Genomic DNA, 26866 nt, shown 5'->3' with positions numbered 1-26866 from the left:
GGTACTTTGTAACTACTGCAAGCTCTGGAGTGGAGCTGGAAAATACAATTTAAATATTTTCATGCAATTCGATAGGTGTAGTTTTGTTCTTTGTAAACAGCTAAGTATGTACTTCACGGCTGCCTTTGAGATGAGCATGAGAAATATTAGGAAATCAGTATGTGTAGCAATGGAGAGAGTAGGTGATTTTTAATAGATGGTATTGAACTATCTGTGCTTCCCTGTTCATGCCACACTAAATAGCTGCTTTTATTTGAAATACATGGTAGAAAGTGATACAAATAGATAAGAGAATGTTAATTTTTTTGAGATGAGTTCAGAACAGAGTATCAAGGCTCATAAATAGACACAAATTCAGTATCTCATAAGGCATGAAGAACAGGATGGGATTTTTAGGGGGTTGAGTTGTTTTTTTTTTTCCTCCAGAAGCATATGAAAAAGAATGGACATCATGTCTGTAATTACTTCTGCTGCAGTTTCTGAATTTCTTGTTTTGTTTGTTTTTTTTTTAATACCAAACAGAAATAGCATTTTTTCATTACCACCACCCTTCTCCCCCCCTCTCTCTTCTCCCCTTTTTGAGGTATTGCAACTAGGTGGGAGTTGAGATTGTGCTAAATCGAAATTCTGGAGCTCTGGGAATTTCATTATGTAAACTAGTTTCAAGTTTTGTTTAAAAAATAAATCAAGTATGCTTGTAGAAATGTTCCTTTTGCAGTGGTATTTGGGCCATGGCAAAAGCAGAAATACATTGCTTTTGTTCTTAATGTATTGTAGAATGAGTTGGAAAATGTTGGTTGGACCACTTGTTTATTAGTATTAAAATAATGCCCGCTGATATTTGAAATGCTTGTGACTTCCCTTTGTAATATTGTTTTGCTAATGCTGAATCAATGTCAACAAACCTTTGCTGCCATGAATACTGTAAAAGCTCTTGAGGTATACTTGATGTAATTTTGCCATAGGTGATGCATTTTATTTTCAGGGGTTTTTATTTCATAATCCTTAAGCTGTGAAGTTGCAACCTAACCTGATATCTGTTCTACTTTTCTTTAAGTCGTGTGATTAAGACAGACATGGAGTTGGAAGTTCTGCGCTACACCAATAAAATCTCCAGTGAAGCTCATAAAGAGGTAATGGATCTTTTACTGATAATAATTTTTGTTCTTCGTGTAGCAGTGGTACTCAGAAATGTTCCCAGCAACCCTGAATTACTTAGTAATAAAATAATGGAAAAGCTGGATAGAAATAAGAGGATAATATCCCTCCTATTACAGCCCAGTAATATACCTTACATTGTCCTTGAACTCACTAGTACATTTCTGATATGTGAGAAATGAAGTGTGGTTTTGGATAAAAGCTGGAGCCTCAGCAGAAGGTGACCTGCTTGCAGTGTATATCTCCTGTATGGACAAATATCAGTATAGTGATGGGAGAAAGAAGAATCATAAAGTCATAAAATGGTTAGGTTTGGAAAGGACCTTAAAAATGCCTAGTTCTAACCTTCTGCCATGGACAGAGATGGCTCACACTAGATCATGTTGCCTGAAGCTCTGTCCAGCCAAGAGATCAAGAAGATTATTCTTCTGGCCCATGTCAGCATGTGCAGCTCTGAAAAGTTTAACTACATAGGTTACTCTCTCCAGATCCTTACAGTTTGTTCTGTAATGATTCTCAGTGTTTGATAGTGTTCCATAGGTTGTTCCTCTGAAGTAGGTATGTCCAACAGTGTAGTACTTCATGATGCTATTGAGTTGACACAGCAGTATCAAAGGCAAATCCATGCTCTCAGCAAGCCTACCCAGGTTGGACCTAGCACTGTGCCAGTGGAGTCATACTGCTCTGCTGGTATTGATGACAAAATTAACTTGGGTGTTAATCCTGTACTACATATTGTGATGCAGAGATGCCATGAGTTCTGACTGACCAGGGGGAACTTAAGAAAAAGTAACTGATGAGGTTACTGACTCAACTGTTGTCTTTGCACCTGCTCCTCACATTTCTGAACTCTGAAGTATAAAAATATTTTCAAGGGAATATAAAGTTAAAATTGTGAAGTCTAAGAATAGTTATTTGCATTCTTTCTGGTTGGTCCTTCATCATCCTGGAATAATCCTGTCATGTCTGAGAGAATTTCTTCATAGAGCTGCTGCCTAGAACTTTTTTTTAATACAGAAACAGGCAAAGGAATAAAACTGGTGCACATATTCAGCAAATCCAAGAACAAAAATCAGACTTATGGGTTGTGAAATAGTGTTAACTCTACTAGTTTTCTGTTGATTCAGATTGCAAGGTTTGAAAGAGTATCTCCTATTGGAGTTTATTCCAGTTCACAGTTTCATTTTACTGGCGTTCCATAAAAGTAAAATAAAAGAACTTTGCTGGAAAGTTCACCAGGGCTTTTAAGAATTAAGCATTGGTATTTCAAGGAGCTGCACTTCATTAGGATATAGTAGTTTGGTAATTGAACTTGCTTTTTTTGCTGGAGACTGCAGGCATTTATAAAAATTAAAATCAGTTTGATTTCTAATGTAGTTTTAAAATGTGTCTACTGATGTAAATTTAAATTAAGTACAGATTATATTTTTGTAATATAGGTTCCTCTGGAGATAACTCAGTCATAAGTCAGAAATTTATAAATATGATATTCCCTCCTGCTATGAATGTCCCATGTTAATATGTATCTTACAGGTAATGAAGGCAGTAAAAGCAGGTATGAAAGAATACGAGATGGAGAGGTAAGAGTTCTTTCAGTAATTGTAATAATAATAAAATCTATCTGTAGTAGGGGTAGAAGCAGTAGCTGAGGCAAAGTAGTAGCACTGATTCAGTTGAGACTGAGAGCTCATTACTATTTGATGACAGTTCCAATCATTTTATTATTTTGAGGTGATACTTTATCAGTTTCAAACTTGTATTTGATGATGGTTGATTATTTTCTGGTTGTGGCTTATTGGAGCAAAATTCTTTTTTTGAGTTTTAGCAATTTACAGAAGCTTAACAAAATAAATGTTATTGTTTGAAGTCATCCAATAAAATAGTGTTTGTGGATAAACATTGCCCTTATGAATAAACAATGCCCCATTGCTTAGAGGACTGCATATATGAGTGTTTAAGAACCTTATAAAATCTGTGTTCAATTACATTTTGCCTGCAATTACAAGTCAGCATTACCTGTACTTAGCCTGTACAAGGAGCTCATCTCACAAGTGCAGTGGATATTACTAGAGCTGTTAAGAAGTCAGTAAGAATGAAGCTTGTATCTCTTGTTTTGAAGAAAACATGCTGTATGGGCATATATAAGAAGGATTGGCTGCTCTTAACTGATACAGTAGTGATGTGTCTAGATACAAGGAAAACATTGCCTCCTCTTTTAAATCAATATTTACACTAGATCAGCAGCAACTTATCATATAAAGCACAGTTTTGATCACCAAATCCATTTATTTTTAGCTTGCATACTGTATTTTCAAGTTTCAAAGTATTTGCCTAATGAAGAAATAGAAAACAGCAGCCATTTCTCAGTTACTGTTGTTTCTTGATAGTAATTTTTCAAATGTTAGTAAACAGGATGGTTCAGCACCTAGTGAGGGGAAAATAAAGTGATCTCAGTATTTGTCATCAGTATTTCAAGGTAGCTCAAAAAAAGAAATAATGCCCTTACAATATATGCAATATGAAAAAACAGTGTTGCATTTAAGCAGTTTAAATTTCTATAGACTCTATAGGATCATGCCCATAATTTGAATATGCTTCAAATTGCAGCTTCGTATACTGCCAGGTAACAGGGGGAAAATGTGGTATGCATTCCCCTGTTACCTTTATTAGTGAACCTTGTGTTTGTATTTATTTTATACATTGCCCATGCTATATGTGCTGATAGTGAAATTTTGGTTCTAGAAGGTGATAGTAATCAAAATTTTCCATATAGCAGAGTTTGTTCTCAGGTGCTTTTAAATGTCACGGTCCTGGCAGTTTGGTTTAATGTCATGCAGCAAATACATATATATATGTGTGTATATATATGCTCTTTTGGAAGTCTTTGTATAACTATTTTCTCTTCAGGACTTTCATTCTTCTCTGGCTAGCTTCATCCATACACAGCAACCTTTTGAAAAGATTTGTGTCTTTCAATTAAAAAAAAAAAATTAGGCAACTGTGTATTAGACCTATTTAAAATTGCCTTCTGTTCTTCCATATGTCCTAATAGATTACACTTCCTGAAAGAATTTGAGGTTATTTCATTAATGAAAGAGGTCTTGGCAGACTACTTCTGTAGCGTCTGCCTTGGAGACTATAATTAGAGCTTTAGTTTCTGTTGCTAGTGGAATCCATCCCTGCCCTGCTTTCAGTTTCCTTGTTGGTTAGGGGAAATAGGTCCTAAAAATGTAAACCTGTCATTTTCACACCTTTCTGCAAGAAATGCGTAGTTGAAATGGTTATAAATGAAGTTAGAAAACAATCTAGGAAATCTCTACTCTGTATGCAGATCAACCTCTTCTAAGAAGGGAACTTTCAAAGACCTGAAAATAGGTAGCATCAAAAAATTATCAATTTTCTTTGAAATAGTAAGAGTTTGGTTTGTTGGGTTTTGTTGTTTGCAGAATTAGGAGGCTTGGTTGAGGTGTTTTGTTTGTTTTGTGGTGGGTTTTTTTGGTCAACTGTATGACAGCTTTTGTACAGCTGGAATCTAAGGGTGCAGAGAACCGGAATTCTTAGTCTGTATAGATTTATCTGAAGTATTCACACTTGTATGTAAAAGATCAATTAAAAGTTAATGAAGTTTTTAATTTTCTCATGTTTCTAGGGCTTCCGCTCCCTTTGTGGAAGCTTTCTGAATTGTGTGGTCCTTTCCCCAGATGCATTTACAGTTCCCACTTACAGATGTGAAATTGTGAACTTTTTAAATGAGTACAGATACCTCTTGAAATGTGGCCAATAAACCTCCCTTTCATATTGCTTCACTTCATTCTTTGACATTGTGGAGTATAGCACTTGTAGTTGAGTACAAAGCTAGTCTGACCCTGTCCGCTAAGAAGAGTAATGCCAGAGATCTCCAAAGCAATTAAAAATTTCCATTACTATATGTAGGACCTAAGCATTGCCTTTTCTTTGTTCATTTGGTTAAGCAGCATTCCTACAAAAAAATTAGTCATTTTACTTCGGTAACATACAGCAAGAATATGTTAAAAGTACTCCAGGAAATGTATCTAAGAGTCAGCAATGCATAAAGCTACTTATATTTCTAGGATTGAGATTATTCTCTGAGAAGTAATTTGAAATAAATTAAGTAAATTATGGAGATATATCTAGATAAGATAGTATCTTTTATTTTGAGGGTTGAAAGCTAGCTTCAGAAATGTTCTAGAAGTGTTCTTTAAGATTAAGGTCCACTGGTAAATTATTTTGAACCAGTAATGTGTTAACGCTAAGATATATAAAAACTGAATTCATTTAACTGGAAGTCCAATCAGCCCTGAGGTTTTTTTTTTGGTTTGGTGTTATTTAACTTTAATACGTGGTTGGTTGACTTTAAGGAGATAGCCAAGGCAATTATCTACAAACAGTAATTCACACAGCATGCGTAATTGCATATGAAGTTATTTTGGTAGGTCAAATTCTGGATTTTCTCTGAAGCAGTTTGTTTGGTATTTGTGCTTATCTCATGTTTAATTAATCTTCTTTAATTAAAGGCTTTTAATTATGAAACTGCTCTGTAGTGAATATATTGTTGGAATGCAACAAAATTATAAAGGAAATCTCTTCAGCACAAGTATGTGAAAAAAGATCTGATTTCAGCTAACTTGTTTTAAGTGTGTATATATATAAACAAAAATATTTTGTGTGTATATATATAGCTACATATATATATATATACACTGAAAGTACTAATTAGGCCCTACAGTCATCTGTTTCAGGATGCTCTAAAGTGCTGGAGATACTATCTCTAGATCAGTGTTACCAGGTTATAGATTGCTTCTTAGTATTTATAAAATGAAGTTTTGAATCTTCTGTGCATTCTCTTCATGTTTTATTGAAGAAAACAATTTTAAGATTGGGGTGGCTATTTGGAATTGTTGATTTACTTGGGGAATGACATGAAAGTGTATGCTGTGGCAACAGAAGAGCAACTTCCTACATTAAGAGTGTTGGACACGTAGCTATTATATGCATTGCCCGTTTTTGCGAGGTTTTACCCTGTTCTTTATAACACTGAAGGCTCAGTGACAGTGTGCACAGTCCTGAATTCATTATATGATAACATAGTCATCATTGCCTTGATGAAGCTGAGCAGCACTAAGCTAGGCCTAAACACTCCTCTTGTCCAAGATCTCCCTCAATTATTTGACTATCTGAACCCTCTGTGACTACTAACACAAGAGCACCATAGTGTTACCATGCACTTAACTGATTCCAGTATCTAGGATCCAGACACTTGGATCCTGTAGAGTGGCTTTTTTTAAAACAAAGGAGCAATTAGCTGGTGTAAAGGTGTCAGAGGTGGGTAACAGAACTTTGCATGTTGCTTCCATCAGTAAAGCAGTAAAGTAAGAAGGATCAGGCCATATCTGCACAGCGGAGCTCTGAGATATGGGCTCTGCTCAAGTACTGTTGATTTTATTATTGGCTTGCATGTCTGCTTTCCTCTCTCTGAGGTCTGCCTGCATTTCCTTCTTGTGACTTTAAATGTTTCACTGCTAAGGTTAGTGCAAGTGGTGGAGGGCAATATGTGTTCATGATATCTTGTTCTCCAGATGTGGTTGTAGAAGGGGGAGTTGGAGTTTATTCAGAGCATATGCCAGCCAGGTCAAGAACTTGTGCCCCATCTCTGTATAGTGTAGTGGATATTTTAGGTCTTTACAACCATAAAATAATTGTGGGGATTTTGTAGTAGTTAATACTAAACTTAAACTCCACCCTGCTGTAACAGCAAGAAAGTGAAGAATGAAAGGGGAAGAAAGCAGCTGCAGAGGTTTTTCCTTCTTGGTTTACAATGCTTGCAGACTATTTTTACACCTTGCCTCTCTCACCAGCTGAGGCTGATACAACTTCTTTATCCCTATTCTTTTTAGTGCTGTCTCTGATTCTAAAGCAGAGCTTAGACTCTGAGATTAGTTCCTGTCATATCTGTCAATGTTAAATTTCACTATCTGTGGAAGTCTGAGAGTGCTCTCATGGATTATGGCTCTCATCTTTCGTTTATCTGTCTCTACTCAGCTCCACTGGAACAAACTGAAAATAAAACACACGTTATTTCACAAAGAAAGAGAAAATAGCCAGATTCTTTTATTTTTTATTTTTTTTTATTTCTCTTTAGTGTAATGCTGATTATTTTAGCTGATCAGTATTTGCCACTTACTATCTCCTGGTAGATTTTGCTCTTCAAATGTTGTTGAGAAAGACACTGAATTTTGCAGCAAATAACCTCTGCTTTTTTTTTTTGTGAGTCAGTTTTTGCATTTATCATTTCAGCTTAAGTGTAGCCTTTTAAAGTTCTTTACATAACTGTGTGTGTGTGAATAGTAAACAAGAATGCCCATTGCAGCTGACAAAAATACACGGGTGAATTCTTCACAGTTGCTTTTTGACATGGCAACGGTATTGAATTGTGCCATGACCCTCACTGGTATTTCTGTATAGGATTTATTTTCATTAAACAAGAGATGAGCACTCCATGAGTCATGTCAGGATGCTCAGTTACTGAAATGTGATTTTCCTGTTAATTTTATTTTTCAGATGGTTTGTAGCATTGTGTAGCTTGAAAATGGCTTGACTGCTCTGTTTCCCAAAGCTTCCTAACAAGTAGAGGTGATGGGTTTTTAACTGTATGTTACAGCTATCAGTAGGCTGGATTTAAAACTTTACAATACATGAAAAACATCTGAAAGAGAGGAGGAAGGAGGCCTTTCCCTGTGTGTTTAAAACAAAAATCCACTCGTTCTTCATTTGTTTCTTCATGCCTGTGTGTTAAGACTGGTGTATGTCTCTGACTGCTGTTTGGGCAGTATTTTGGTACTAAGACAGTCCTGTACCCAGTATTATTTATTTGCCTTTCTATCTAGTTTTAGTAGAAGGGTCAAAGGAAGAAATAGATCAGCAGCAATTTCTGGTTTTTAGCAAAATGTCTGCACTGCACAGCAGCCCAGGAGCTTCTGTTCAACAGGCATTGTACTGAGGCCAGTGCAGAATCACAGTATCCCAGACTGGTTTGGGTTAGAAGGGACCTTAAAGCTCATCCAATTCCAAATCCCTGCCATGGGCAGGGACACCTTTCACTAGACCAGATTGCTCCAAGCCCTATCCAGCCTGGCCTTGAACACTGCCAGGGGCAGCCACAGCTTCTTTTGGCACCATGTGCCACCACCTCAGCACCCTCACAGGGAAGAACTTATTTCTAATATCTATGTAAATCTCCCCTCTTTCAGTTTAATGCCATTCCCCCTTGTCCTGTCACTACAGACCCTTGTCAAAAGTCCTGCTCCAGCTTTCTCACAGGCCCCTTTAGGCACTGGAAGCTGCTCTAAGTTTTTCCTGGAGCCTTCTCCAGGCTGAACAAACACAGCTCTCTCAGCCTGGATCCAGAGCAGAGCTGCTCCTGATCATCTTCGTGCCCCACCTGTGGACTTGCTCTAACACTGAGTAGCCGAGGCAGTGATTCCATACCTGAGCCCGAGGAGCACACGGTGGGAAACAGCAGCTTGAGGTCCCTGCAGCAGGTACGCCCTGACAGCCTGGGTGAGTTCCTGCATGTGCAGCTCTTGTCCCATCCTCCTGGTGGCGCTTGGACAGTGTGGGGGTGAGGATGTGAGGTCCTGAGCCAATGGAACCGTATTTGGACATAGCTCAGTCCTGAACGCAGTATAATGGAGCCCTGTGGGCAGCCATTTTGAGCCATTCTTCCTCAGAGCAGCGATCTGTGTTGGTGACTGTGCCCTCAGGTCAGGACACTGACCAGGGAAACTCCTCAAGGTTGACAGCACTCCCTTTTTAGGTGAGGGATTGCACATTTGAGATCATTGGCTATAAAGTTTAAGAATCAGCAGTGTAGTGATAATTTCATGTGTCATCGTGAGTCTGTAGTTAACGTTGGTTCGGCTTTAATTGAGTTTGAACAATAAATTTTGTTTGGCCTCAATTTATTGGTTCTGTGGCAGTCACACAGAACCTTCTAAAAAACAGTAGCATGAAATGACCTGCAGCAGCCCAGGGCAGGTGGGCAGCTCAGTGCAACTCTGACAGCACACATCAGGTAGCTGTTAATTGCTTAGGCTGAGCGAGCCACTTTATCTCAGGTGTCCAGTGCCCAGAGGGAAGTCAGACACAATATTTTTGCTGGGAAGAGCAGCTGGATTCAGAGGGATGGTTCCTGCAGCCTTCTGCTCCTGTCTACCTTCCCTCAGGTACAGCTTGTCCTTTGATGTTTTAAATTAGCCTGTCGCTGCTGATTTCCTCATCCAGCTGAATTAAGGTTGTAAATAGTCTTAAAATAAATCTGAATTTAAGAGTTGATTTAGAAAACCCCTGAGCATTGTTCCTCTTCTGTGGTACACAGAGGCACAAATGCATACGTACATGCACTCAACTCAGCAGAAGTGGGGGTGAGGCTTGGCTCCTGCACATGGAGGCTCCTATCTCAGCACCTAATCTGCTTTAGAGGAAGAACCTCTCTGTGGTAAATGAAGTTCAGGCAGCCCCAGCCCTGGCAAACACATACCCGTTTCCAGTCACCCATTTCCAGCTGCTCTCCACAGCTGAGAGGAGAATCGTGGAGTACAGAAGTCTCCTGGGGAGGGGAGCATTGGGGGACCAGAACCTCCAGGACCCTGAACTGCTGTCTCAGCAGTCATGGTGATTGCTGGTGGACTCCATTAACTGTCAGGAGAGAGCAGATCTGAAACAGTATTTTCACAATAACCTTAACTTTAGCAACGTTCCCTCCTTGCAGGAAGTCCTGAGGCAAGCTCATACGTTCTCTCTTTCCATAGAGGACAGCTTGGTTCGCCTTCATAATGTCACTTTAATTAGCTCTTTGTGTAGAAGAGTGCTGTTTAATTGCACAGGTCTCTTCTGTGACTTGTGATTGAAGTTCCACATAATTGGGTTTTATCTTCCTCTAAAAAATTGTGGAATCAGACTGTGTGAGAGCTTTAAAATAAAACCCACAGATACCGAAGAACAATTACCATGTTGGTATTAGAAAATGGTTCCCTTCAGAGAGCAAGCTGTGGAAGGATGTATGCAACATGCATACGTACAAAACTTGGCTTGCTTGTGTAGCAAGATGTAACCTAATTTCAGCTACTGTGTCATTGTATGTCCTTACAGGGTTATTAATCTAGTTAGTGCTATGATAATTCATAATTACCATTTTATTATCATTTTGGAAATCAAAAGGTAGTCACAATTTTTATTTGAATTTTGAATCTGATGGAAAATTACAAGCAATGTCAATTTCTGTGGGTGTTTCATAGAGTGGCTATTACTATTTATACCAAGGAAAGAACAAGCCTTCCCAAATTAGCAATGATGTCAGGTTTTACTGAATCCAGTGTGGCATTGAGATACTGAACTAATTAGTATTACTAATGACAAGCCAAGATGGAAGATATGTGAAATGGAACTCATTGTAAAACACAGCAGGTGGAACTGATTATTATTTGCTGTGGATTTTGTTCATGCTTGTTCAGACAAGTCAAATGTAAAGATTTTACCATATGCAAGGCTGTATCTGCATTGTGAGCTTTAGTTCAATAATTCTTGCTCATTACTGTTGAAACAGAGAGATCACAATTTTGTGTTCTTTGGCCCTCATCTTTAGATAACCACAGTTTCTATGTGGTCATGCTTGGAGACTGGAAACCCAACTTGAAGGGAATAGGTAGGATACTAAGACTGTGCATTAATAATACGGTGTTGCAAAGTGTCCTTCTGCAAATCAGAACTATTTTACACGTATGAGAAGAAAATGAGCAGATTCTGTTCCTTGCTCTCAGCATGCCCCCTGCATAATTTTTTTTTCAAAATTGGTTCTTAGGGCATCCCTATCGCTGCAGTGTGCAAGTGCTGCCTCCCAGCTTATTACGTAGCATTTCTAGCATGATGGTTCTGTTTTAGTTTGTTTGGTTTTTATTTGGCTTTCTGTTGTTGCATCACCTCTTTAGGGGAAGAATTCTGCAGAAAAGTGGTATTTTGGCAGGTTTTAGGGTTTTTTTAGTGCACCTGTTGTTAGCAGTATTGTAAAACACAAGGTCAGGATTACAGTTACAGGGTGGTATGTGATAGTCTCTTCTAGTTTTATTGCCTATGCACATGACCTTGGTCTTATTTGCAGAATGTTGTGTTGCTCTCAAGTGTTGTAATTTTTTTGACCTAGGTGTGGTTTTGGGGTTTTAAGTGTTGTTCAGAGATGGTAGGCTTAAGTCACTTAATGTTTATTAAGGTCTGAAATTACAAACAATTTAAAAAAAATAATGTATGGAAAGTCAATGAAGGTAGGGAGGGACAAAGCAGCAGGTGGTTGTCCGTAGTGAGAGATGCAAGAGTACTGATGTTTGCTTAGCACTGAAGACTTCATGCCTACCTACTGGATTTCTACTGTCTGAGCAGTGCTGAAGGTGGCCTATGTAAGTAACTTGTATAGCAGGGAAGAATAGGGCTGAATTACCAGGCAGAAGTGATGGAAAATGAAGTGAAACTTAGAACTGTGAGGAACCTGAATCATATTAAGACAGTAGAGGTGATGTTTCTGCTAAAATAAAGTTGAGCCTTGAGGCAGTCTTAGGAAGTGAGTGATACAAAGACCCTTGCTGACAACTGACTCTGTGTCTTCTGATTCACTTCCTGAAACCTGCATATTTTAAAGAACCAATAAGATCCATGCTATTTAAAGGCTCCACAAGTTAATCTGGTAGTATAAGCTACAGTTGCCATCACCTGTCAGTTGCCATCACTTACCACTTAGTACAATCCTCTTGTAAACTGTCATATCTTTCAGGTGTATTGAACTGGAGTTTTGCTCCTTCTTATTCCCAAATGGACCTACTATGTCCCCTTGCCCAGCACTGAATGACAGAGGTGGGCAGGCATTCTGATGTCTCTGGTGAGCAGATGATTTGTAAAAATTGGGTGAAGTTGTTTGGGTGCAAAGTGTAGCTAAACATTGTAAATATTAGGATTGGGTGAAGTTTAGATGTTAGATATGATTTATTAATAGCATCATGCCTGTCAAATCTCTAGATTTGCTCTGTAATGGAAGGTTTGACACTGGGTGTAATACATCAGGTTTGGGTCAACTCTCCGAAGTTACTTTTCTTCTTTATTGTGTATTTGAAGAAAAACAACAGCACGTTTGTGACTACTGTGTTATTTGGGTTGGAAATGGCAACACCATTCAGGAGTTGTCTTCCTGGTCCTGCAAGATTTGAGGAGATTTCAGAGATGTTTGTGCTGAGGGAGGAGTCATCTGGTTTTTACCAGAAATCCTGTCTTTGTGTGAAGGAAGTTGTTATCATATAACAAGAAGCCATTTAACTGAGGAGGATCCTAAGCTGATGCTGTTTCTATTGCAGTTGCAAATCAGAGAGGCTTGTGTCCGTAAGATCTTCCTAGGAGGTCTAAAACTAGTTTGGGTCAGGTGGGCTTGTTAGTTATTTGGGGCTGGTGGGACAAGGAGATCCCTGTTATTTGAAGGAGTTCCTGAATGGATGTTGTAAGTTCTTCCTGGTAGTTCTCTGTATTGCATTGTGCTTCATTTTCGTATTGATTCTAGCACTTGGGGTAAGTGTAGTGATTTTACCACCTGTGATAGGCCCTTGGAGCTAGATTTGGCATCTTTAGGAAGCCTGCTAAACTGCTGCTCTTTAGGTCCCTAGTGTAGTTTAGAATAAGCATTGAAAATGCATCCATTCTTGTGTTTCAGCCCATCAGTCTGCATTAGCCTCTAATTTGCACTGTTGATGTTTGGTCTTTCTGCCCTGCTCTTCAGCCAGGTCAGGTGCCTGACAACAGCCTCAGCTCTGGGAAAAAGAAGCAGGAGTTGCATATTTAGTATGTGCTGTGTCAGCAGGACCCTCTGAACAGGGTGCAGCTTGTTTGCGAATGAGTTTGGGGACTTGCAGATTTTGTGACCTGCTTGCAGAGCACCTGTTGTGGTCATTTGTTTGGGCCCTGCATTAAGAAAGGAGTGATGAAGACTTCCCAGGAATTAGAGAAGGTGTGATAGGTAGACTTGGTCAAAAAATGTGCCTACATCTTCCTGAGCCAGATGGAGTCCTGCTTCCTCAGCTTCCCTTCCCAAAAAATTCTGTCTTCTGCAGCTCTCTGAATCTGGTTCAGACATTGTCATCATAAATTGAGTATTACAAACTTTACCCTTAAGGTAGTAGGTTTATGTATCCTGTATGACAAATTACTACATTGTGCTCCAAGAATAGTTCAGGTATTCAGAAAATTACTGAGGGCAAATTAAGCTCCATACTGGGACCCCAGCCTCCATCTAACCTACGCCTTTACTGCAGTTCTGCTTGCTCTGTGGTGTTGAACAGAAGTTCAAACTTCAAATACCCAATTTAAAACTGAAAGATTATGAAGCATTGGTGATTATGTTGGCATTCTGTGTCACTGAATAGTGCTTGTTTTTTATGTGCTATGTGGGTGGCTGTGTATTTGTTAAGAAGCATAACTGAAGATGAAAGTTTAATTATTTCTTCAAGGCAAATCCTCTCTCCCATAGACTTTAACTTGCACAAGAAAAATGAAAATTCATAAAGAGTGTAAAAATTGGCTAAAATTAAAAACCATTTATTTTTACCCTATTTATTCTTCTGAATAATAAAATTTCCCCATGGGTTTTTGGAACATATGTAGAATAATTACACTGTAGAAGTACTGCTTTAGTTCAGCTTCTAGAGCTAGGGCAAACATTGTGATTATGCTGCAAGCTGAAGTCTAGGCTTTATAGAAAATCTCATTCAAGGCTCTGTTGTCATCAAGTGCTAAAAAATGTGACCCATGGATTGGTCCCTGTGGGAGCAATTATTCTTCGCAGAGATTTTTTTTTTTTCCAGTATGGAAAATTATAAATATCAGAAAAAAGTTTAACCCTCAGTACCTCTAAAAGAATGTTTCCATACCTGCTGGCAAGAATATAAATTTTTAGCTTTTATTTGCAAGCATTTATGTTTAAGCCAGGTTTTTTATAAAATCTTGTCTGCATAAGTAACTCAAAGGAAACAGTGCTGTCTTTTATAGTCTGTATGCATTGGTGAAGACAAAACAGGGGCTGAAACTGCCTGATGCTACTTAATGCAGTGGCGTGCCCAAGCTGCTCATGACTGGATTCCTGCACATTGAGTGCAGTGTGAATTGATGATTAAAACTGCTTGTCTGCTGGTGGCAGAGGGGGGAGAATGTCAAGTAAGTGTGGGTTGCTTAGGAACACGGGTTAGCATCTGATATTCAGTGTGTGCATGAGTGAAGTGTTTTGGTGAACAAGAGCACTATGTTCATCTTCCAGCCATGGGTCTGTGGAAAGTAGTGGGTAGCAGGAGCTGATGCTTGCCTTCAGGGGAATCAGCTGCCTTTTGAAGAGGTGCAACGTGTTCATTTTCACTTCCTTAATTCTGATGTGTGTTTAAGTCTTAGCAATCAAATTGATCCCAAATCTACCAACCCCAGGACAGGAAGAGTCACCTTCATTTCTACTTAATTTATATATACATATTTTTTTTTAAATCTAGTGATTTGTATTCTGGCAGTGTTCAAGGCCAGGTTGAAGGAAGCCTTGGGTGATACGGTTTAGTCTGAGGTGTCCCTGCCCATGGCAGGGGAGAAAGCAAAAGAGGACCTTGCAGGTAAAAATGAGCAAGATTTTTCTGTTGGGCTCATGCTGAATGATGCAGGTTCATTTGTATGGGTAGACACAAGTAATATATTTTAGCTGTTGTGTAGAATTCCAGTAAAATTTGTATTTTTTTTGAGAAAAGTTATGTTAAGTTTTGATTCACTTATGCTTCAGTTAGCATGATTGTATGAAGAACTAATTATAAAAGATTTTGTGAGGCTTTTCAGCAGTTCAGAACTTTCTTCCAGAACATGGTGATAAACATTAAAAGTTATTGCAAAATATTATGGGAAAATGCACTGCCCTGAGATTATGTACCATGTTACAGAACACAGGTGAGATGGCCAGATCTTATGTGGAGCTCTGTAACCCCTTGCACATTATCCCACTTTCATCTCTACAGGCACCCTGTCTGTATCTATATCCAAGGGCATGATCCCTCTGTGTAATTTTTACGTAAATTTGCTGTTTGCCAGGTGTATTAATTTCTTCAAGGTCCAGTCTATGCATTTTATCTTGCTTCACTTTCCCCTGCTGTTTGGTGAGGTAATGCAGAGAGAAAGAGCAGGATTATTCCCTTAACCCCTTAACTGCTGCTTTCATCTTTCAAGGCAGCTTGGAAAAAATCAATGGGTGTAAGTATGTGTAGATAGACTGTTCAGATATTTTACTTTTGAATGTGAGACAAGGGTTGCCTGTTACAATATCACACCAAGTTTCTTGGCCATGGTTGGTGGGGCTGGCTGGGGAGCGTGTAGGGACAAGTGAAACCAAATTCATATACGGGGTCCTGCTCCTGTGCTCTGAAGCACCCTGCACCATCTTCATCTTGACAGGCTGATGGTGGGGCCTCACATTGATCCTCAACATCTGAATGGAGTGTGAAGCTAGGTTGCTGTTGGGAGACATTCCAGTTGTAGTTATATGCACTGTTGGTACTAGAACAAGAGTCACAGGGCCTCTCAAAGCTGAGAGAGATGAAAACTTGGCTTAAAGTATTTGTTTTTATCTAGAAAAGCATGAGTGAAGGATTGAGTGCTGTTGCCTGCTGAAGGACTGGAAAAAAGGTAGTGGATTGTTTGAGCAGTGACCTCCAGCAACACTGGAAAGAGGTGGCTTGATCTTTTCTGGTATTTCATAGATTAAAACCCCCATAAAATAAAACTTTCCATGCCATCTTTCATAAAGCAGGAGAAATTCAGAAGCTGATAGGGATGACCAAGAAGCATGTATCTTTTTATGTAGATTTCCCAGCTGGAAGATAGCTGTTAGAGTGGCAACAGTCGTTTTAGTTTTTCTTTTTTTGAGTGGGAAAGAGCAAGCATTGCTTACTTCATATTTCATTGCATAGGCAATTACACCTGGAAATGCTGGTCTACACCTATAGACCATGAGCTCCATTTTCTTCAACTCTGAGTCACTCCTTGCTGGTTTTACATATGCTTTTCTCTTTTCCAACCTGTATTTTGAATCTATGAATAATTTATCTGCGTAATTTTTTTTAGAACTGGAAGCAGGTGGAAATTCATTCAGATGCTGAAAAAGGATCTGGGAAAACATGTGTACCAGCTGCCGTGATAGGTAGTTTGCTTGTAGACATTGCCGGTGGCCTTGAGATCAAACAGCAGAGAAACGGCTTCACAGTAAGAGCCCAGGAAATGCTAATTAGGTAATGAGTAGTGTCTTTCTTTTGATTTACGGCATGGCTGTACAATCAATCCATAAAGCTTTGAAGAGAAAAAAAAAGCCTCTAAGGCAACAGGAAGGGCCATACCATTAGTTGTTACTGTCTGCTTACTTGTCTTCTCTAATTCCAGAAGTGTGTGCTGAAAATGGATGATAGTGTGTAAAAATCTCAACTATTGGCCAATTCCTTTGTAGCTTCCAGCTGAGATATGGTTCACATCATGCTGCCTCTTGGAGAATATTCAGTTTCATCTTAGCTATAGGTTATGTGTGGAGAGGTGTAGTTGGAAGAATTTGACAAGAGGTGCATGTGTGATGTAACTTCCCGCCCTTGTATATCAAATTCCTGCTCTGATCTCTTTTTCTTTCATCTTCACTATGTGTCTTTCATTAAAGAATTGGATGGTAAAGTGGATGTGATATCTTGCAGAATCTTTGAGAACTGAATGCAGCAGTATTTTTTTACTCAAGTAAATCACTACAGTTCAGAAAATTTACTCAGGAGTATTGCTCTGGAATTTGAATTTAGAAATGCAGTTTTAATTGTCAAGGCACTATTTGGTTGAGACTGCTCAATTGTTAATTTGTTTGAAGTTGATACTTGAGTTGAAAGACTAATAGGTGCCTCAGTGCATTGCTCAATTTTAAAATCTAATCTGTTTCAGAGTTTGGGTGTACAGCAACTGTGGATGTAGCTTGACATTTTTATAGCCAGGGGGACAGTACTACTGTCTGGGGACCTAGGGGTTTACTGTTCACATGCACAGGCTTTTTCTGGTACATTAGTATATCTTGGATATAATGAAGAGCTGATCTTTCTGATCTTAAAGTTTAAATGTTTTTATTATAGCAGTTGTTCCCACTACTCAGAACAATTTATCTACTATTAAAATCCAGAAAACTGTCTTCATAATCTGAAAAATGAATTGTTCAGAAGTATAAGTTTAACTCTGTGTTGCGTGCACAGAGTGCTGTCAATGTCATTGTCCTTCTGTTAACGTGCACGTAAGGTCAGGGTTTCCTAATGCATGTGACAGACTCTTCTGATGTGACTTCTTTTAACATGGATTTGAGGGATTTTTTTTGAAAAGTGACTGCTAACTTGCATAAGTGATCTTCATTTACAAAACCAGTGATTTGCAAACTAAGGTAAGGTTTTCATTCATAAGATTGATCTAGAAGGTGCAATACTAGATATAGCATTATTTCATCTTCATATTTTCAATTAATCAAATATGCTTTAGGCATAATAAAATAGTTTTTTCTCAGTTCATGTAGGAATATTAATTTCAGTGTAAATGGTGGGATAGGAATGAATGAAAACGTTTCCCCACCCCAATACTAGAAAGCTGCTACCTCAATAGGAAGCTAATATTTTCTGGTCTCTCAGCTCTTAATGTTTCCCCAGTCTGGCTCCTGCTTTACTCTGTAATGATTTAGGCTGCCAATAGTCAGCAGACAATTGTTTTGCTGTTGTGGTTTTGGTTTTCTTTCCCTCTCTTCCCCCCCCCCCCATGCTTTCTTGCCTGCACCCATTTGTTATTTCAGTATCAGGAATATTTGAAACTTGGAGTGTAAACTGTGAAATATTTGGTGTGCTGTCTTTTACATAGTTAATAGATGTACTGTTATACTTTGGATCCCCAAAGTACAAATCATATTATGTAGCCTATTACACTTTACATAGGAGAAACAAAATATGAAATATTTTACAATGCAGAAAGTGCATGTGAATCAAACTTTTGTTGTTCCTAAGGGATACAATTTTGACAATTTTATGAGGTTGCAATTTATTTTTAGAGTGAGTTGTAACATGGCTTTGATAAAAGTAATGTTCACACAGCATACTGCTACCAAAAATACTTTTTTAAAGCCACTAGTCTTGCTGATTTGTACTGTTGTAATGAAGTATCTGTTAAACTCCCTAGAAATATTCCTCTCTGAGATATACTTATAAACCTTGTATGGTAGTGCTGTTTGGAGTGTTGATGTGGTTTAAGCCCAGCCAGTAACTCAGAACCTCGCAGCCACTTGCTCACTCCCCCTTTTTCTTCCCTCCTTCCCACTACCAGAGGGATGAGGAGGCGAATCAAAAGAATATAAATCCGACGGGCTGAGATGAGAACAGTCCAGTAACTAAGGTATAGAATCATAGGATAGTTAGGGTTGGAAACACAAAACCACTACTGCTACCACCAATAATAATAATGATAAGAAAAATAACAAGGGGAGAGAATACAAAATTAAAAAGGAAAAAAAAAAACCAACAAAATCCAAACCAAACCAAAAACAACCAAACAAAACCCCACAAACAAAAAACCCCAACACAATAAATACGAAGGACACACAATACAATTGCTCACCACCCACCTAGTGATACCCAGCTCAACCCGAGCTGCCATCTGGCTTTTCCAGGTAATTCCCCCAGTTTATATACTGGGCATGACGTGCTGTGGTATAGAATATCCCTTTGGCTAGTTTGGGTCAGGTGTCCTGTCTGTGCCTCCTCCCGGCTTCTTGGGCCCCTCCTCTCTGGCAGAGCATGATACTCAGAAAGTCCTTGGTTGGAGTAAACATGACTTAGCAACAACTGAAAACATCAATGTGTTATCAGTTTTGTTCTCAGACTAAAGTTGAAAACACAGCATTGCACCGGCTACTAAGAAGGAGAAAAAGAACAACAAAGGCTTTCAATCTATGCTGAAGAACATTTTTAAGGAATAATAATGATAATAATAAAAAGCTATTAAGAACTAGGGAGTGGCATGTGTGAAAAAAGAAAGGTATTTTTTAATGCAAAAGAAATCAGAAAAAACAGTCGGTCTTGTAACTCACATGCTGTCTCTTGCTGTGGAAGAATGGTTTGATACGGTTATCTGAAGAATAGGATTGTTGATAGGAATGGCATTTCATTGAACAAAATACTTCAAAATGTCTTGCAAGATATTCCTCTAAAAAGACATTAAATCCTATTGCACACTAATGTACGTTGCTCAAAATTCAAAATGTGACTTTTCACATGCATGCTACTTGCTGCTTCTTTTCTGAATGAGAAGAGGTAACCAGGAAATTCTGTACCAACCACAACTGTTTTTCTAGTTGACCCATAGTTTGAAGCAGAGGGCAGAACCTTGATGAGTCTCCCGTACACATGTATCAATGAAGAATCATGGCTTGAAACTATGGCTTCTCTTGCTGGGACATAACAGCATCAGTTCAAATTTCCAGCTTCATTTTTAACATCTCTGTTTTCATATGTTATTTCTTTGAAATTGCTTAAGAATACTCCTCTGGCAGCCATTTCTGAAATATCTATGGAAACATGCTAGTTCAGAATAACCAGCCTGATAACTGGTATTTATTATTTTTAAATTTAGTTTTTACTTTTCTTTCCTTGTCCTTTTTTATTTCCTTCTTCTTCCTTCCCTCTTCATTTGTATTTTTTCAGTCTTCTTCAGCCTCTCTTCAGGCACATGCAATATACTAGAACAAGGAGAGGTGTCTAACAGTATCAGTCCCACTCTTTGGGATGTATTTCACAGAAATGTAGACAGAGTGTAACAGGCAGTAGTGGAGCAAAGAGAGGGTAGTTCAGAAAATAAGGGTGACAGGAGTTCGATAAATAAATTGCCTATGAAAAATAATGGGGAGAAGAGTTTGGCAAAAGAATGATCTGTAAAGTAGAGAAGCTGAAAAAAAAATTATTGCACTTGAGCATCCTTAGTAAACAAAATACATATTCACCTAAATGTATGATTTCTCTGAGGCTAAAGTTTACTGTTGTAAGGGTAGGTGTGTAACAAAGCACGTCTAAGCATGCCAGTGTGACAATGCATAGTCTATACATGCTGTGGTGTGAAAATATTTGCATTTAAATACTGTTAATACAGGTAATTCAGTAATGGGGGTTGAGGAACTTGCCTTGCACAACAGTTTTCCTGTGAGAACAGAACAGAAAACTAGAATGATAATAAATGATCATTTAATAACAGAAGTCGAGAAGATTGTCAGCTGAGACACTGCCAACTCAACCAGCTGGGACAAGAATCAGTGTATCCAGCCGCTAAGGTTTGGACCAGAAGTTAAAAACGTGTTTCTGTACTAACCTCTGCCAGGAGATTCTATACAAGCCTCTTAGTCCATCTTACGTGTTTCCTTTTGTTATTCCTCTTCTCTGTGGAGACAGAGCAGAAGCTCCGATTCCTTGTATGATACCTACAACAGCAAACAGCCAACTTCAGCTGCATCTCTTGCTCCTCTGTGATCACAAATATGCCCCAAAAGCCATCTGTAAAGCCCACTTCTCTTTCAAAGACAGGGTACAGCTCCTGCAGTTACACTCATTTGGTATATGAAAGTTGAATTCCAGTTTTCTGTTAAGCTAATCAGATTTGCTTTTATTACAAGTGTTTTGTTGTTGTTAGTCATTAAGAGGTGAAATAAAACTAACAGAAACAACTCATGAAATTGCTAATTAAAGGAGCAGTAGACTTGTGTTTAAGGATTCTTAACACCATTAGTGAATGTAAGGAGAACAAAATGAAACTGCTGGTGAATGATGGAGTAGGAGCATGAGCCTGGGTAACCTCTAAATTGCAGATCCACCTTAGTGTGGTAATTGTTGCGATTACTGAAAGCAACTGGAATAAATAGGTGAAACTTTCTTTATTCTCCCCCAGGAGCTTGGAGCATTTGTAAAGCAGTTTTACAAGAGTATGCAGAAAACTCACTCAAGAGAAACGTGATAAAATATGTTATAAAAACAGCAGTATAAATTAAAAAAATACACTTTTTTTTTTAGCTGTGGGTGAACTTTGCACATTTTGTGACCAAGAGGATGAAAATTTGAATGGTAGTACACTTGGAAAAGATGACTTATAGCAATTTAAGAGCTTGTATAGCATTATTATTTTGTAAGAAAGTAAAGGAAATAGTTTGGAGAACTGCAGTTTATTTCCATAATGTGTGCGCTTTAACAAAGATGGCTGTTTTCAGTTGCAACTACCATAAATTAAAAAAGAGAACTAAAAAAATCTGTGTTCCCACAGTCACCACAGTTGTTAAATGTTATCCTTAAGACTCTTATTTTCCATTTTTTTAATGAGGACTTATAGTAATAATTACATTCACTTGACTAAAGAAGCCTGGAGAATCTATGCTCTCCCAAAAGGAGGCTTGGGCTGTGCTGAGTGCTCGCAAGCTCACCTGGTATACAAGAATGTGCAAGTGAAATGGACTCATCTGTTTTCGTTATCCAAGCTAATAGGGAATTGAAAGTAAGGCTAGAGAGTGAAAGTGCATTGGATTCCTTTCAGCTTAGATTATCAATGGAGCTGCTGCTAACATAAGGAAAGACCTTGGTTTCAGTTTTGAAAAGTGCTGTAGTCCCACTTCCATAGTGCCTTTTCAGTAGAATTTAAGCTTTTAAAGTCTGGATTTTTAAAGACAACTGTATCTTTTCAGATAAGTATGAATCAATGCTTTAGTACTTTGGGGAAGTGGGCTTTGGGGAGGTGGGCTTAAGTTTCCAAGATATTCAGGTGCTTTCTGACCTTCTATCTTCTCAGATAGCCTTGATTGAAAAGCCTTACTAATAGTCCAGATGGGGCATAAAAAAATGCTCCTGTTGAAAAGTAATGGCAGAAGTTTGTACGTTCACCTTGTTATCCTCTTCCCTAGCAGCACGTTGAAATCAGTGAGCAGCAACCAGTAGGTTCACCAAGCAGGTCAGTGACTTGGTGGAATGAATATGTGGCAGCTCAGAGGCAAAGGCAGGTCCTGAGAAAGAGCCAGTCCTGCCTCTTGTCCTGAGCAGGATTCTGGTGCTAAGAGAATGCTGCATGAAGTGGTTTCTCTTGCTGTTTGTAGAGGTAATTACGACGGTTTGTTTGGTTGTGGGTTTTTTTTGACATGGAAGGTGGCAAACGTGTCAAAACGAAACAAGTATGAAAGGAAAAATTAAATGCTATCAAGATCACTGCACACATTGTTAAACAAAAATCAGGAACTGCTTTAGCTGCAAAGGTTTGCTTAGATTCCTTTCTTAATGTGAATAATACTGATATCCTGCTTTTGGCTCATGAAAACTGGGTATTTACCCATGATGTTTTACCTGTCATAAAACTGGGGAATCTGACTGTTGTTTTTTTAAAATTATTTCTATTTGATTAGTCCATTTTAAGTACAGATAGCATAAAACCAAAGAATGATTTGATAGCAGAGGGGAGAAGCAGAAAATGTTATTTAAACACCAGTGATATCTCTAGCAAAGCAGCTGTATTTTCTCTTTTTCTATAGTGATTTTCTGATTAGTTCTATGTCAACCAATATCCTTTACGTCATTCATTTTTGTAGACCTCTGCTCAAGTACCTGTATTAAGTAATTTTAATTTATTATAAGCCATATACATTTTGCTGTTTAGCAAAGTGCTTGTCACTTTGCTGTAAACCATCTCATGTGATGTGACTTAACCAATTCAGACAGCAGAGAGAGTTCAACCGCAATGTCGAGTTTTAAAGTTATTTACAGTGCTTGGAGGTTTGTCTGCGTACAGTATCCACTTAATCCGGCCTTAATCTAGGGAGCTGTCTTCTGGTCCTGCCACTCTGTCTAATGGGTGTTAATAATAGCTGTTCTAGTCACCCTGTCTTCTGACTGAAAATCTATCTGGAGCTGTTGCATCTCATGAGGCAGATCAAAATTGACATTTTTTTATTGATGTAACTGGTTGCTGCTGAATACTTGGGGACAAATAAAAGTAACTGAACTCAGAAATGAAGGGGAAAAGTAATTTGGTGGAATTGTAAGCCAACTGATGTTTGTATTTAAGTAAGCAGTCATCTAAAAAATAGAGTTTAAAATATACTTGAAAAATGAAGAATTAAAATTAGCCTTAAAGCTATCAATTGCTTTACTGTATTACATTTATGTTCTTGAATATAAAAATCATTTAATTATTAACGTCATTAAGTTAATTCATGATGTAGACAGTTCTCATTTAACACTTCTATTTGTTTTTCAGTGGTTAGCATTAAAAGTGAGAAACTGTGCAACGTTTCATGAGAAAATGATCTTTGTTTCACAAGAAAGTGGATGATCCTTGTTTGCTGTTACTGTTCCCTAACTATTTTAATATCGATATGTGTATGGAATATAGAAGATCTAAAATGTGGCTTAAATTTCAGCAAATCATCTGTCTCTGGTTTAGACTTGGTGCAGGAGGAAGGAGAACTACTAGTAAATGAAGACTGGGGTTATGGGGCATGTCAAGTTGACATCCTGCTGAGGAAAGCTTATCTGTAAACTGTGACAGTGTTGATATGAGGTTCCAGTAGTGGAGGACAAGTATTTAATTAGTAAGAGTTAAGGTGGTATTGTGAAGGGCATAATATTAAAGAAACCTGGATTTAATTTCTTACTTTAGATTACAGTTAGCTAATAAAGTTATCTCCGTGGCTGTAATATACTTAGCTTTCAGTATTGTATGTGACTTACTATCACACACCATTCTGATTAGTTATATGCAATATTAGTAAGATACACATTAAATGGATTAAAACTTGGCTAACCAACAGAAGTAGGTGTCAGGAATGAGTCGTCTTCTAGTGCTTGTTCTTTTTTCACAAGTGGGTTACAGAAGAGTTGATATTAAACCTGATGGTGTTTGGTTTCTCTTAAGTAATTTTTAGATCCCAACAGATCATATAGTTGTAAACCTTTGGGAGTTGGTAGGTCAGCAAGATGATGGGAAGGTTGAGCAGTAAGATCTGGATTGTTTGATCAGCTGAACTTGATAATGTAAGATTTTTTTGATACAGCCACAAGAGAGGTCATAATTGTAAGACAAAAGAATTGAGATGAAAGCTGGAGAATACTGGGTTTGTGGTCTGGAAATAATTTAGACATGAGAATTTGCAAACAACTGAACATACCTTCTGTGTAGGGAAACTCAAAAATAGCTAATGAGATATTTATATATGCATCAGAACAAAGGTTTAAATACCTCAGGAGGAATTAATATAGCCCAAAGTAATGTTTTTAAAATATCTATTATAATTCTGTGTCTGATGTCTGAGTAGAAAGTGACAATTAATGTCTTCTAATGTCAGCTCCATTTTGAGAGTGATGGCAGGGAATACTTTCTCCTTGAGAAATGAGTGTCTACATATTCTATTACCCAAGAATAGTAATTTTGGGAAATACAGGCAATCTTTCAAAACATGTACAGGTATGTGGGGCTACTTGGATGCTTAAACAAAAAGCCCCCACATGTTTAGTAGCTGTGTGGTGAAGCCTGACAAACTTGAACAGAAACTGAAAAATATAGGTAAAATATAAACCATAAACAAGGGAAATGGTGAATTTTACCTGTTTGCAAAATCAGCACTTCTTAAATGGAAAACCAGCATATTTTAGTAGAGACTTTTCTAAGTAAGGACTCAGGCAAGTTAAGTGTAAAAACACGTGTCTGAGCAAACCAGTGGTTGATGTTTCCTAAACTTTACCCTAAATTCGTAGAAGTCAGCGGCCCTCAACTGCTCTTGTGCCATGGTCTTCAAGAGCATGTCCTGGTCTTGGTCTTCTGTCTGGTGCTTGGGGCATGTGCCTAATCTTTTTGCCTTCTGTTTGCAGAGACCTGACAAATCTATGGTGGGAGTGGCTGCTCCTATCGGCTGTTTATGGGGTTTCAGCACTGATCTCATCTGATACTTGCTTTGTCAGTGAGGAATGGCAAATAAAGCCCATATTTCTGTTTATATCTTGTAAGTTTACTGAATCCAGCAAAAGAGGTTTTAACCTGTTCTATGTGTAGTCACCTCGAGAGGGAGATGAAAGGTCTAATAGGCTACTGAAAAGATAATTGCCAGCTAAATCAAGATTTAAAACGCTTTTTATATTCCCAGCAGAACTAGTGCTTATGGCTTGCATGCATGTAGATTCTCTCATTCCCACTAGATTCTCTCAGCATGTATCCTGGACTGTCTGATAGAGCTGCTCACATTCCCAGATTTTCAAGGCAAGAGATAAGTGTTGAGAATTTCTATGAACTGATCCACTGCTGTTTGGATGTGGCATTAGACTCTGGGGCATGCTTTAAGACAGTGGGACTATGTACATCTTTTCCCACTGTCTTTGGGGATGTGATTGTTTGTTCATCTACGTCTGGAGGAAGTGCAGAACACCTTATGGAGTTAGTCTGGGAGCTATTGTCCTGCAAGTCCTGCATCTGTATGTTTTCCTGGTTGCTTTCATCTTCCTGTAAAGAGAAAGAGCTGTGTTCGGTGGGTAACAAATCTTCCATATAGAGAGAACAGATGATGTGACTTTTGTGTAAGAGCGTGACTGTGCCTCCTGACAGATGTGGCTTTGTTACGTAGTTTTAAATATTGACATGAGCAGTTTCAAGCACTGTGTATATATATATGCAGCATCATGACAAAACTTTTTAATTTTTTTGACAGATACAAAGATAATACACTGTTGGTCCACTACTGGAATTCTTGTATTATTTGCTGCTATTGGGGACTCAGCAATGCCAGAAGTGGAGTAACCAAAACATCCTCCGAGTTTTGGGCATGCAGTGAAATTTTAGGCTCATTTATACTTGTTTGATGTCATCTTTCTAATTCGTATGGTTTTAATTCTTTCTAACAAGAGCAGTAGGTCTGGAGAAACTGATGTGCACTGAGCTGGGCAATTTTCTATGTGTCATTTATGAGCAGGAATGTGGATTTGTTAGGCCTTGCATGATAGCTTGGATTGTTGAAAGTTCTGTTGAGGGTGTACTTTCTCTTCACTTTCACGTGAATGATGGTAGTTACTCTGCCATGTGGACTAAGGGAACTATGATCAGCATTACAGATTTCTTCTTGAGACTGCAAGTGCTCCAGAGCTCTTGTAATCATCTCTGCTGAACACATTTCATTTTGTTCCCCATGTCTTTCAATGGTATTTGTTTTGAAAGTTGCATATTGACTTCTTAGGAGTTGAAGTTAGTTAGTATGTTTATAAAGCTTTGCTTTGGTGAGTTCAGTTTGCAAAATTCACCCTGCATGAGCAGAAATCCACTGATGTTGGAGTTTCCAGGGCAGCGTGCAGTGGCATGTAGCTTCTCTCTCTTGAAAATGCTTTCTGGTTCTGTTGTATTGGATTGACTTGAATTTAGCTTTCTGGTCTGTTGGGACAGAATATTGTTGGAGACTCAACAGATTAATCTGTGGACACTTTTAGCCATATAAAGTGTTGATACATGTTTTCTTTGCTCAGAGTCTTTTTCAAAGACATATAAGCCCTCTCTAGATTTTTATAACAGATAGTTCATAGCCCCAAGAGTAGAT

At 38.3% G+C, this 26866-nt stretch overlaps 1 protein-coding gene across 2 annotated transcripts in view; it reads left to right on the top strand.

The window, feature by feature from the left end:
• PEPD (peptidase D) overlaps positions 1-26866 on the top strand; it is a 145985-nt gene that overhangs the window by 39436 nt on the left and 79683 nt on the right. For both annotated transcript variants that reach the window (XM_031051961.2, XM_031051960.2), the window contains exons 8-9: positions 1058-1133; positions 2692-2738. In XM_031051961.2, coding sequence (XP_030907821.1) covers positions 1058-1133; positions 2692-2738 — 123 coding nt within the window. The remainder of the gene's footprint in view (positions 1-1057; positions 1134-2691; positions 2739-26866) is intronic.

The sequence above is a fragment of the Melopsittacus undulatus genome, chromosome Z, assembly GCF_012275295.1.
Source record: "Melopsittacus undulatus isolate bMelUnd1 chromosome Z, bMelUnd1.mat.Z, whole genome shotgun sequence".
Lineage (NCBI taxonomy): Eukaryota > Metazoa > Chordata > Aves > Psittaciformes > Psittaculidae > Melopsittacus > Melopsittacus undulatus.
Note: the sequence above shows the minus strand (reverse complement) of the source record. Positions and strands in the feature narration are given on the sequence as shown.